The following is a 12398-nucleotide window of genomic DNA, read 5'->3' as shown; positions in this document are numbered from 1 at the left end:
AACAAAGAGGGAGAGGCTGGAGGGTTCATCCAGCGTGCTTCCTGGGGCCCTCACAGCAGTTTTGAGCAGAGCACAAGACAATGAAGGAAAGAGAGAACAAGGCTGAGTGGAAGACAAAAGGTAGACATTGGCCATGTTTAGAGAGAGCCCAAAATATCACCTTTCAACTTGCACTTAAAGGACAAGCCAGAGGTGACCAGCAGCTCCTAAAACAATGGCCCAGAATACAATCTTCTGTCCAGCATCACGTTCAGAGTGCACAGAGGTCCTTGTCTCATGTAGTTGCCAGCAGCTCTAGCAGGGGCGGCAGGGCCGGCAAGAGTAGCGGTTGGTGATGCAGGAGAGGTCAAAGCCCCCGGAGTTGATGGGCACTCCCTCAGAGCTGAGGATGCTGCCAACAGCAGCCGAGGTGGAGGAGCCCACAGCAGTGTTCTGAGGGAAGGAGCTGAGGATGGGTCCAGGCAGGGTCACCACCACAGCAGGAGGCTGGATGGCAATGGTGGAGTCCTGGCACTTCACACAGCAGGGCTCATTGCAGCTGTTGGCCAGTGGGGTTGGGCCACAGGGCTGGCAGGGTGGGCATGGCCTGCAGCAGGACATGGCTTGAGTCTGGAGCTTCACCTGGAAGAGAAGGCAGGGGAGGAAACAGAGAATGTGAATGGATGAGGGAGGAGCAGCCTGGTGACACTATCACCAAGCCTGAGTGCCCAGCTGGAATCTGTGCAGAGTCTTCATCACCCTGTTAAGAGCAACCTGGCCCAGGGAGGCTCTCTCTGAGTTCAGAAACAAAAGCTCCTCAGACACTTCCCTGCCTCCCCCCTTAGCAGACCCTCTCCCTGCTTCCCACTCTCCAGACACAAAGTTCCAAAACCCAGGACAGAACAGAGCCAATAGGAGCTGAGAGCTCCATCAGGGAGAGATCTCATTATGGAAGAGGAGCAGAAGGGGCTCCAGACTCACCTGGTTGCCAAGGAGAAGGAGGCAGGAGAAGTGGATGAGAGAGCAGGACCTGGGCTGCCTTTTATACCTGCCCCTCATTGCCACAGGACCAGAGGCACCTTGGCAGAGGTAACAATTTTTGCAGAAGCTCATCTTGAATGCAAAGCATCACAGCTAAGGACATGGCTGTGCTTTCATTTCCTGCACTGCTGCCTTTTCATTTCCAGGTTTGTGTCAGGACCACACCCCAGCTAAAGCTTCTTCTGAGCGCTGGGAGGAAAAGCCTCAACATTTCCAGGTCAGGAATGCAGCAGTGCAGGCAGCAGAGTCATGAGAGGTTCCTCTGAAGTTGGCTGCCTTCTCTGAAGCTACAGGAAATGGGAAGACAAGACCCCGACATTAACCCAAATTTGAGAGCACTCCCTCTGCAGAAAAAAGGCACCCAGTGTGTGCTGGTGAGACTCCAAGGGCCAGCTGCTATTAATTGTGTGATGGACACCTGACAGCTGACAGATAATGTATATAATTACACAATTATCTATATATGAACGTCACCAGAAAACCAACCTGTGTGATCTGATGGCTCCTAACACTGGCTCAAAATTCCAGAGCATCCCCTGCAGAGATCTGCTGACGGCATGAGAGTCTCCTGGGCAGAAGAGGAACCATGCTTGCAGCGCAAGGCAGTGCTTACCCTGTGGTTGCTTCAGGAAGGCAGCCAGGATGAGATAGCCAAGGCATGTGCTGAGACCAATCCTGCTGCATGTGTGAGAGAGACTCCAAAGTCCACACTTCCCACCAGGATCCCTGGATTCCCCATGGTGGGAAGAATCTGTGTGCTTGCAGCAGAGAAGGCAGATCACGTCCCAGGCTGCATCCAAAGCAGCATTGCCAGGAGATCCAGAGATGTAATTCAGCCACTTTGCTCTGGTGAGACTGCATCCAGGTACTGGAGCCCTCAACACAGGAAGGACATGGACCTGTTGGAGAAGGTCCAGAGGAGGGTCACACAAATGATCAGGGGGTTGGAGCAACTCTGCTACAGATAGGGTGAGGGAGCTGGTATTGTTCAGCCTGGAGAAGGGAAGGCTCCAGGGAGACCGAATAATGACCTTCCAGTACCTGAAGGGGGCTTACAAGAAGGATGGAGAGAGACTGTTTGCAAAGGCCTGCAGTGATAGGACAAGAGGCAATGGCTTTTAACTAGAGCAGAGCAGATTTAGATTGGATGTTAGGAACAAGTTATGCACCATGAGCCTGCTGGAACACTGCAACAGGTTGCCGAAGGAGGTGGTTGGAGCCCCATCCCTGGAGATACTCAAGGTGAGGCTGGACAAGGCTCTGAGCAACCTGATCTGGTTGAGAATGCTCCTGCTGATTGCAGAGGAGGTTGGACTAGGTGACCTTTGGAGGTCTCCCAACCCAGACTATTCTATGATTCTGTGATTCTTCCTGGTCTGATAGTCCAGTGGAATCCTCCCAGCCCCAGTCAGAAATGCCTGCTCTTATGCATACCCCTGATGCTCCACTGCAGCAGCCCCAAGCATCTGGCTGTGTCCCTTCTAGCAAGGAAACCTGCAACATCAGAGGTTCCAGCCAGAACTTTAGAGTCTACAGGAACCTTCTTTAAATCTCTGCAACAGTAACAGTTGTCATCATTATCTTCAGCAGCTGTGTTTCCCCTTTTCCCCCTAAGAAATCAGAGCACTGCACAACCTCAGAGAGAAAAGAAGTTTCCAAGGTGTGCTCAACCTCAACCAGACAAGGCTGTCCTCTCCTAGGGGTCTTTAGAAAGTCCACTGGCACAGAGCTGGATTCCGGTAGTCTTTCCATGAAGCCAAGCTGGACAGGAAGGGACCAGAACACTCCCCTATCCCAGGCTCCACAGCAAAAGAAAAGCAAACACAGAAAGATTAAAACTTCTTCCTTTTGAAAGTGAGGGGCAAAGAGGGACACACCAGGCCCTCTGACACAATCTCCTCTGCAACACCTTTGGAGTGTCTCCTTCCTTGATGCTTGTGCCTCCGCAAGCTCTTGATGGGGTTGGCCTCTCCTGTCTCCCACACAGTGTCTCTCCCTGTCAGCACACCTTGAGGCTGCAGCTCCCACAAACACAAGGGTCAACATCATCAAATCCTGCTGACACCAACTCTCCCACTCAGCCCACCAGGCACTGTGCACTTTCTCCCTCTGCTCAAACAGAGATCTCTCAGGAATCAATATGTGAAACTTCCTGCAACACTGTCACACCCCATCTCATCCAAACTCAAATCAGCCTTTTCACTTGACCATAACCCTTCCGTTCTCAGTGTCTTCAAAACAGATTTGATCAGAGTTCATCCTCTCAGTGCTTTTCTCCTTTAGGACACAAACCAGACTCTTGGGTGTTTTTTTTCCCATAGAATATTTTTTCCCCAAAGAATAATTCAGCTGTGGTGCTGACAGATTCGTGTCCCTCCTCAAGGTGGGTCTCTGTAATGGGTTGGGGCAGATCCCCTCCCCACCACAGGCAGAAATAACGACTCAGACAGACGGATTGCAAAAAAGTGATGGAAAGTTTAAATAGGAAAACAATAACAAACAACAATGAAAGTTTTACAGAGACCCACAAGCACCATGACAAAGAGAGAGATCCCAGAACATACCCAAGAACATCCCATCCCCACCTGGGGGTACACCCAAACCCCCCCAGGGCTCTTTCTCCCCCCCCACAACCCAGCCTTGGGCCTGAGCAGGCCCAAGGGAGGCAGCTCACGCCATGTTACCTAGGCAGCAGCAGGGGACGAAAGAGGAAGTGAAGACCCCGCATGGCCTTTTTATAGGGGAGCAGGGCATTATGGGAATGGAATACCTGGTCCCTGTGACCACCCCCTGGGCTGGGCCCACCCCTTGGGACCTCCCAGGTGTGGCCTGCGCAGTGGCATCTGGGCCAGCACCCAGCCTAAACCACCACAGTCTCATTATATCTGTCTGGATAGGGCTCTGCCCAAGTCCTGAACATCTCCAGCGTCACAGCATGCACACCAGCTCTCAAAATGTGAAACCAAATCCAGAATTTCCCACATTCTAAAATGTGTCTGCTGCCTCTCAGCCTTCCATTGTGCACTTTAAAGAGAAGCTGGTTTCATCTTTTCTACATCCTCAGAGCTCACAGACAGCCTTCAGCCTTTTTCTCCTAAGGCCCTGTTCACTCAGGCTCTCAGTGTGTCCTGCCTTCACTCCTCCATGGCTTCTCAAAGCCCAGAGCAGTGACATAGAACCAATTTGACATAGAAGAAGAAAAGGAAGAAGGGCTTGGACTCAAGATCCCAGGGCTCGGTGCTGGGCCATTCCTGTTTAACATCTTTATCAATGACTTAGACTTTAGAACTGAGTGCAGCCTCAGTAAGTTTGCAGACAACACAAAATTAAGTGGGAGTTTCTCTGCTCGAGGATGGGAAGACTCTGCAGAGAGGTATGCATAGTTTGGATCAATGAGTTAAGGTCAGTTCCATGAGATTTAATAAGGCCAAGTGCAAGGTCCTGCACTTGGGTCTCAACAACCCCACAAACACTAGAGGCCTGGGGATAAGTGGCTGGAAAACTCCCTGAGACCTGGGGGCGTGGTTGGCATCAGCTAAGGTGAGCCAGCAGTGTGCCCAGGAAGGCCACCCAATCCTGGCCTGGGTCAGCAGTGGTGTGGCAAGCAGGAGCAGGGCAGCAATTGTGCCCCTGTAATGGCCACACCTTTCACACTGAGGTCAGTTTTGGGCACTGCAGTATTGAGGGGCATTGATGGGCTAGAGTGGATAGAGAAGGGCAAAGAAGCTGGTGAGGCGTTTGGAGAGCAGGGCTTGTGAGGAGAGACTGAGGGAGTTTGGGTTATTGAGGCTGGAGAAGAGGAGGCCAAGAGGAGACCTTATTGCTCTCAGCAGCTTCCAGAAAGGAGGCCAACGTGAGGCTGGTGTTGGCTTCTTCACACATGTAACTAATGACAAGACAACAGAGAATGGCCTCGAGTTGTGCTGGGGGAGGTTTCAGTTGGAGATTAGGATAAAACTCTTTCCTGAAAGAGAGCTCAGGTATTAGAATGAACTGTCCAGGGAGGTGGAGGAGTCACCACCCCTGGAGGTGTTCCAAATGTGAGTAGACATGGCATTTTGGGACATGGCCTAGTGGGCATGGAGCTGTTGGATAGAAAGTTGGACTTGATGATCTTAAAGGAATTTACCAATCTTGATGACTCTATGATTCTACAATTCTGATTAAAGATTCCACAAAATATGGAGGCAAGAATCCATGATGAGACAGCTCAGAGATGGCTCCTGGGCCCCCAGGATGTCTGCAGCCCTTCCACTGTATTCCCAAGAAAGTGTGGTCCAAACAGTGAAGGAGTCTGGGAACAAGTAAAAGAGCACAGACCAAACAGAAAGGTATCTGAGCCTCAAAACTACCACATTTGGACATCTGGAGGAGGACTGTGAGAGCAAAGTCCCTTTCCTGACACCTTGGCCACAAACAAGCCCACAGGAATGATCCAGGAGCATATCACGTGCGTGCATGGGATGCCACCAGTACTTGACCCAAGACTTCTGCCTGTGCTGACCTGTGTCTGCCCTGAAAATCCTTGGGCTCTCATTTGGCCACTAACAGAAGCCTTTTGATGGTAAAGGATGTGGCAAAAGTCAGGAAATGAAAAGGCAGAAGAGCAGGAAACCAGGACACAGCCTGTTGGGATGGTTTGCATTTGTCATGAGCTACTCTGAGAATTCTTCCTTCCACACAGCTGCCTCTGGGTCTGAGGCACTGCAGCACTGCTATAAAAGGCAGCCCAGCTCCCTGCTCTTTCATCCACTTCTCTCACCTCCTCCTTCTTAGCAACCAGGTGAGTCTGAAGCCTCTGCTTCTCTTCCTTCAACATCAAAACTCTTCTTGATATCTCTCTTGCTTGACATCTCCTAGGAGCCTAAAACTGTCACAGGAATGAAGACCTTCTGCAGAGAGGCTGGGACTTAGTTGAGGTTTTTTGTGGGGTATGAGTTCAGCAGCAGCCAGGAGAGGGTCTGGGCTCCACTGTGGTTGGGTTCATGCCTGCTTCTCACGTGTCCCTTTTAACTACTTCCTTCCTCTTCATTCTCACAGGTGAACCTCCAGCCCCAGCTATGTCCTGCTGCAAGCCATGCCCACCCTGCCAGCCCTGCGGCCCAACCCCACTGGCCAACAGCTGCAATGAGCCCTGCTGTGTGAAGTGCCAGGACTCCACCATTGCCATCCAGCCTCCTGCTGTGGTGGTGACCCTGCCTGGACCCATCCTCAGCTCCTTCCCTCAGAACACTGCTGTGGGCTCCTCCACCTCTGCTGCTGTTGGCAGCATCCTCAGCTCTGAGGGAGTGCCCATCAACTCCGGGGGCTTTGACCTCTCCTGCATCACCAACCGCTACTCTTGCCGGCCCTGCCGCCCCTGCTAGAGCTGCTGGCAACGGCCTTGGGCAAGAACATCAAGGACAACAAAACGTGGTGCTGGACAGAAGACAGAGCTCCAGGCCATTGTTGCCTTCTTCCACTCTCCCTCCTTTTTACTGTCACTGTCATCCAATGCCAGTCAAGTCACTGTCTCCAAATGCCAGCATCTCACTGCAGGGGCAGGCAGTTGGATACTCTGTAACAACTCCACCCCATCTTAGCTGGTGAAGCCCTTGGTGCTCTCTGTAAGACACTTCCTTTTCTAGACTCATTAAAATTTGTGCTGCATCAAAGTCTGGGTCCCTGAATCCTCCTCCTTTCTCTGGCAACCCTTCCAGTCTGCTTTGGGGAAAAGGTGCAGGAAGGGAAGGCTGGGACTCCCTGGAGGGATTTTGTCACCTGGCAACATGGTTAATTGATTTCCTGCTTTCAGGAATGAACTGATGGTCACTGCTGCCGAGGGATGCTCAGCTGAGTGCATGTCACACATTACCTTAGCTGCCTTGGTGTGGTAGTGTGAAAGTTTAATCCTCCCACCACATAAAGCACAGCTAACTCAGTCGGGGAAGCGAATGAAAAGTTGTGTTTTTCAAACAGAATGAAATACAATGAATGTATAAAAATTTACAGGATTTACAGTATATACAAAAATACACAGGAAAGAATGTAACAGAGAAACATCCTCCCAAGGAGAATCCCCCCTGGGTTCTCCCCAAACCCCTCTCTCTTCCCCCCTTTCTTGTCCAAGGTGAATAGAATAGAATAGAATAGAATAGAATAGAATAGAATAAACCAGGTTGGAAGAGACCTTCAAGATCATTGTGTCCAACCTATCATCCAACACCACCTAATCAACTAAACCATGCAACCAAGCACCCCATCCAGTCTCCTCCTGAACACCTCCAGGGATGGTGACTCCACCACCTCCCCGAGCAGCCCATTCCAACAGGCAATCACTCTCTCTGTATAGAACTTCTTCCTAACATCAAGCCTGAACCTCCCTGGCACAGCTTGAGATTGTATCCTCTTGTTCTAGTGCTGGTTGCCTGAGTGCTGCCTGTCTACAACCTCTGTTCAGGTAGTTGCAGAGAGTAATAAGGTCTCCCCTGAGCCTCCTCTTCTCCAGTCTAAGCAACCCCATCTCCCTCAGTCTCTCCTCATAGGTCTTGTGTTCCAAACCCCTCACCAGCTTTGTTGCCCTTCTCTGGACACCTTCCAGCAGCTCAACCTCTTTCCTAAACTGAGGAGCCCAGAACTGGACACAGGACTCAAGGGGTGGCCTAACCAGTGCAGAGTACAGGGGCAGAATGACCTCCCTGCTCCTGCTGGCCACACTGTTCCTGATGCAGGCCAGGATGCCCTTGGCCTTCTTGGCCACCTGGGCACACTGCAGGCTCATGTTCAGCCTACCATCGACCAATACCCCCAAGTCCCTCTCTGCCTGGCCGCTCTCCAGCCACTCTGACCCCAGCCTGTAGCACTGCATGGGGTTGTTGTGGCCAAAGTGCAGCACCCGGCACTTGGACTTGTTAAATGCCATTCCATTGGACTCTGCCCATCTGTCCAGCCTGTCGAGGTCCCTCTGCAGAGCCTCTCTGCCCTCCAGCAGATCCACTCCTGCCCCCAGCTAGGTGTCGTCCACAAATTTACTGATGATGGACTCAATGCCCTCATCCAGATCATCAATAAAGATCTTAAAGAGCACAGGGCCCAGCACTGATCCTTGGGGCACACCACTAGTGACTGGCTGCCAGCTGGATGTGGCACCATTTACCACCACCCTCTGGGCTTGGCCCTCCAGCCAGTTCCTAACCCAGCTCAGAGTGCTGCTGTCCAAGCCATGGGCTGACAGCTTGGCTAGCAGTTTGCTGTGGGGGACAGTGTCAAAGGCCTTGCTTAAGTCCAGGCAGACTACACCCACAGCCTGCCCCACATCCACCAGGCAGTTACCTGATCATAGAAGGAGATCAGGTTGGTCAGGCAGGACCTGCCCTTCCCAAATCCATGCTGGCTGGGCCTGATCCCTTGGCCATTCTGTAAGTGCTGTGTGATTGCACTCAAGATGACCTGTTCCATAATCTTGCCTGGCACTGAGGTCAGGCTGACAGGTCTGGAATTCCCTGGTTCGTCCAACCGGCCCTTCTTGTGGATGGGCATCTGTGGAGGACTTTTCCCATGGCGGAACAAGCAGCCGACTCAATATTTGACAGATTGAGTCTCACAGCTGATCTTCACCACACCATTTTTCCAGGTGCTTCACCAGCTTCCTTGCCCTTCTCTGGACACAGTCCAGCCCCTCAATGTGATTCTTGAAGTCAGGGGACTTGTGGTGGTTTAGGCTTGGTGCTGGCCCAGATGCCACTGCACAGACCATACCTGGGAGGTCCCAGAAGGGTCCTGCCCACTGGGTGGTCACAGCAAACCAGGTATTTCACCCATAATCCTCTGCTCCTCTATAAAACATCCACGCGGGGGTCCCTACTTCCTCTTTTGTGCCCCTGCCGCCTAGGTGTGAGTTGCCTCCCTTGGGCCTGCCCAGGCCCAAGGCTGGGGTGGGGGAGGAAAAATTGTCAGGGTTGGAAGGGACTTCAAGAATCATCTATTTCCAAATCCCTTGCCATGGACAGGGACACTTACCAGTGTGGTTGCATGCAGCCTGAAGTGATAATGAGCAGCCTTGGTGTTAAACCATGTCAGGCATGACTTGAAAGTTAAATAGCTCCAGGGAAAAGAGCATCTGTGAAGATAAGACAATGGGGGGTGGGTGGGAGAAGGGAAGGAGGCAGTGGGGAGCTATTGTGGGCTCTGGGAAAGTCCAGTGGGAATGAGCTGTGAAGGCAGAGAAAGAAGGCACTTAAGCCATGACCTGTACTCATTAAAGAACTAGCAGTTGTTGATGCAGAATCTCCTGAGTGTCTGTGTGTTTTCTCTCTGCTCCAGTCCCACACCAGACATTCCACTAGATCAGGTTGCCTAGAGACACGTCTAGTTTGACCTTAAAAAACTCCAGGGATGAGGCTTCCACCAAGTCCCTGGGCAACTCCAGTGTCTCATCACTCTCATGGTGAAGAACTTCTTCCTTTTGCCATTAATGTACCTGAAGAAACTTTTGCTGTTCCCCTTGCTCTCCCTGGCTGGATTTAATTCTAACTGAGCTTTAGCTTTTCCAACCAGGTCTCTTGCTGCTCAGGCAACTACCTTATATGCCCTGTGGTAGGTTGAGAGAAGGCCTAGCTCTCTCTCCTCCACAGAGTAAGAAACCACAGCTAACCCAATCGGAGGAGCAAAGCTATATATTTACAAGCACATATGGAAAGCAGGTTATATATAACACAATATATACAGGTATTTACAATATATACACAGAAATATACAGCAAAGAGAAATAACACAACAAAAATCCCTCCCCAAGGAGGGATCCCCTCCCTGTAACCCCCTCTCTCCCCCCCTACCTCCCTTTTTCCCCAAAAAGGGGTTAGAGAGAAAGAAAGGCAAGTTATTAAGGAAAAGAGTTGTTAGTAAGCTTCAAAAGCCCATGCAGGATTAGTTTTTGCTTATCTGAAGGCCAACTCCAGCAGTTCGCGAAGAAGCAGGCAGGGAGAACAGGCTGAAACCCACACTCCCAAACTCCCAAACCAAACTGCCCCCAAAAATTCCAGCTGCTCTACAATTTAAAGTTGCATTTTATCCATCCACCAATGAAATTCATTTAGAATATCAGAATGTTTTTGTTCTAGTACCGAAAACATTTAGCCAGTGTCCCAGCACTGTTTTGTCTTAAAGGCACAGCCTCAAACAATCACATGCCCCCATTCTATCTGTCCTTCCTTCCACTCCTTGTTGAGTTTCTTTGTGTCTGACAGCCTGTCCAGGAGCTCCTTGCTGATCCAGGCAGATCTCCTAGCATTCTTTCCTGCCTTCCTCTTTGTCAGTATACTTTGCTCCTGGGCACAAATAAGTGATCCTTGAATACTGACCAACTGTCCTGGGCACTCTAGTGCTTTGTTCCATGATACTTTGGCCAGCATATCCCTGAAGTAATGAAAGTCTGCATGCCTAAAGTCCAGGGTCATAAACCTTCAGATATCCTGAAGACCTTAAATTCTATCACTGAGGTCCCTGAGGTCCAGCATAGAATCTTTTTGCTGATACCTTGTTGTGTTGTCCCTCCAGCAGATGTCAGGGTGGTTGAAATCCCCCATGAGGACCAGGGCTTGTAAATATGACACCACTTCTATCTGCTTATGTAGGGTCTCTTCTGCTTGGTTCTGCTGCTCAGGTGGCCTGTAGCAGAACCTTACAGTAACACCACCTTCTCCTCTCTTCCCATTAATCTTAACCCATATGCTCTCAACCAGCTCATCATCCTTCCCCAGGTGGAGCTCCACCAGTTCCAGCTGGTCATTGATGCGGAGGGTGTGTGATGGGTTGAAATTTCTCCCCAACATTAAATTTTGCCAGACCAGCTCAGTTGGAAGCAAATGAAAGATGTATTTACAAGCAAAACTACAATCTACAATGAAGTGCAATGAATATGTACAAATATACAATATTTACAGCTATTTACAATTAATGAACAGCACCTGGGGAGCTGCTAATAGCTTCTCCCTCTTTGCCTCCTCCTTACCCCCCTGTACAAAAGGGAGAAGAGACAGAAGCAGAGAAGTTAATACAAGTCACAACCTGTGAAAAAATTTTTAAGTCATAGCCTAAAACTACCACAGAGGGCAACACCTCCTCCCCTCCTCCCCTGCCCATCCTTCCTAAAGAGCTTGTACCCATCTATCCCTACATTCCAGTCATGGGAATCATGCCACCAAGTTTCAGTAATAGCCACTATGTCATAGCATTCCAGAAGCACAGTGCCCTTGATTCATTCTGGTTTTGCTCAAGCTGTGTGCATTTGTGTAGAGGCACTTCAGCTGTGCTGCCTGCATCACCCTCTTAGGCAAATCCCCCTTGATTCCCTTGAGGGGCCTCAGTGCATTGTCCCTGGTTCGTCTCAGGGCAACAACTTGAGAGCCCTTACTACTATTCCATCCCTCTGCCCTTGCTGTGCTGCCCCACTGTGTGTCACAGGCAGGCATGAGATTATTAGCCCCTTCCCCCTTCAAATACAGTTTAAAAGTCCTTTTTCTGCCAGGTAGTATCCAGCCACTCTGGCCCAGGTCTGAAGCATTCATGTAGTTGTTGTGACCCCAGTGGCGCTTGGCCTTGTTAAACCTCATACAACTGACCCCAATCCCATTGTCGACATTTTTGTTACAGATAAAGAGAACTGGCCCTAAAACTGAGTTCTGAGGAACACCACTAGTGACTGCACAGCAACACAACTCCATTCACCACATCCTCTGGGAATGAGCATCCAGATACGCTTTTTCCCAGGAAACACTTATCTGTCTAAGCCATGAGTTACCAGTTTCTCCAGGAGGCACATCCACATGTGGCCTTCACATCTATGTAGGAGCCCTGAAGGTTGATACATGATGTACCTCTAATCATGTGAGACAGGATGGGACAAAAGATAAGAATATGCTGTATCTTTGAACAGGATGGGAAAGGCAATTGGAGAGGAACCCACCTGTTAAAATAAAGATAAAACAGTGGGCTTAAGGGTGGTAGGCTGTGGGAACGTGATTATGCCAGCACAAACTCCTTAGTAAATAGCCACTGGCTTGGCAGGTGGTTGCCATTTGACTCACCTCTTTGAAGCCTGCTCTGTCTGTTTGTCTTTCAGCTCACCATGGTGGCACTGGCTGGATCAGGACCACTATATTTTTCACAGTGTTATAGATGACTCCAGGTAAAAGTGTCTGGTCACAATTTTATTGGCAATAAAAGACCGTAAAAAGCCAATAAAAGACAGCAAAGCAACCAGCTGGGTTTGCAAGGGTACAAAACTTCACCCCCGCAGCACTTTTACAATAGCTTTCTTCATCTTATATAGCTACATCATCTACACAAACAAACTTATGCTAAACAGAAGGCAGGCATATGATAATGAGTTCTCAGAATAG

The 12398-nt window shown here is 50.1% G+C and overlaps 1 protein-coding gene and 1 pseudogene across 1 annotated transcript; one reads left to right on the top strand and one right to left on the bottom strand.

The window, feature by feature from the left end:
* Positions 1-294: 294 nt before the first annotated feature.
* On the bottom strand, positions 295-999 carry LOC104299584 (feather keratin Cos1-2). The gene is made up of 2 exons (XM_009899761.2): positions 961-999; positions 295-621 (listed from the first exon to the last, which is right to left on the bottom strand). The coding sequence occupies exon 2, from the start codon at positions 598-600 to the stop codon at positions 295-297; it is 306 nt and encodes a 101-aa protein (XP_009898063.2). The 5' UTR covers positions 601-621; positions 961-999.
* A 4671-nt stretch (positions 1000-5670) lies between these two features.
* On the top strand, positions 5671-6386 carry LOC128898996 (feather keratin Cos1-2-like; annotated as a pseudogene).
* The last annotated feature ends 6012 nt before the right edge of the window (positions 6387-12398 follow it).

Source organism: Dryobates pubescens, chromosome 36, assembly GCF_014839835.1.
Source record: "Dryobates pubescens isolate bDryPub1 chromosome 36, bDryPub1.pri, whole genome shotgun sequence".
NCBI lineage: Eukaryota > Metazoa > Chordata > Aves > Piciformes > Picidae > Dryobates > Dryobates pubescens.
This window is presented reverse-complemented; position numbering and strand designations above follow the sequence as displayed.

Bases quoted from the DNA above. Each gene is read 5' to 3' on its own strand.
- LOC104299584 (XM_009899761.2), bottom strand. From the start codon at position 600: ATGTCCTGCTGCAGGCCATGCCCACCCTGCCAGCCCTGTGGCCCAACC.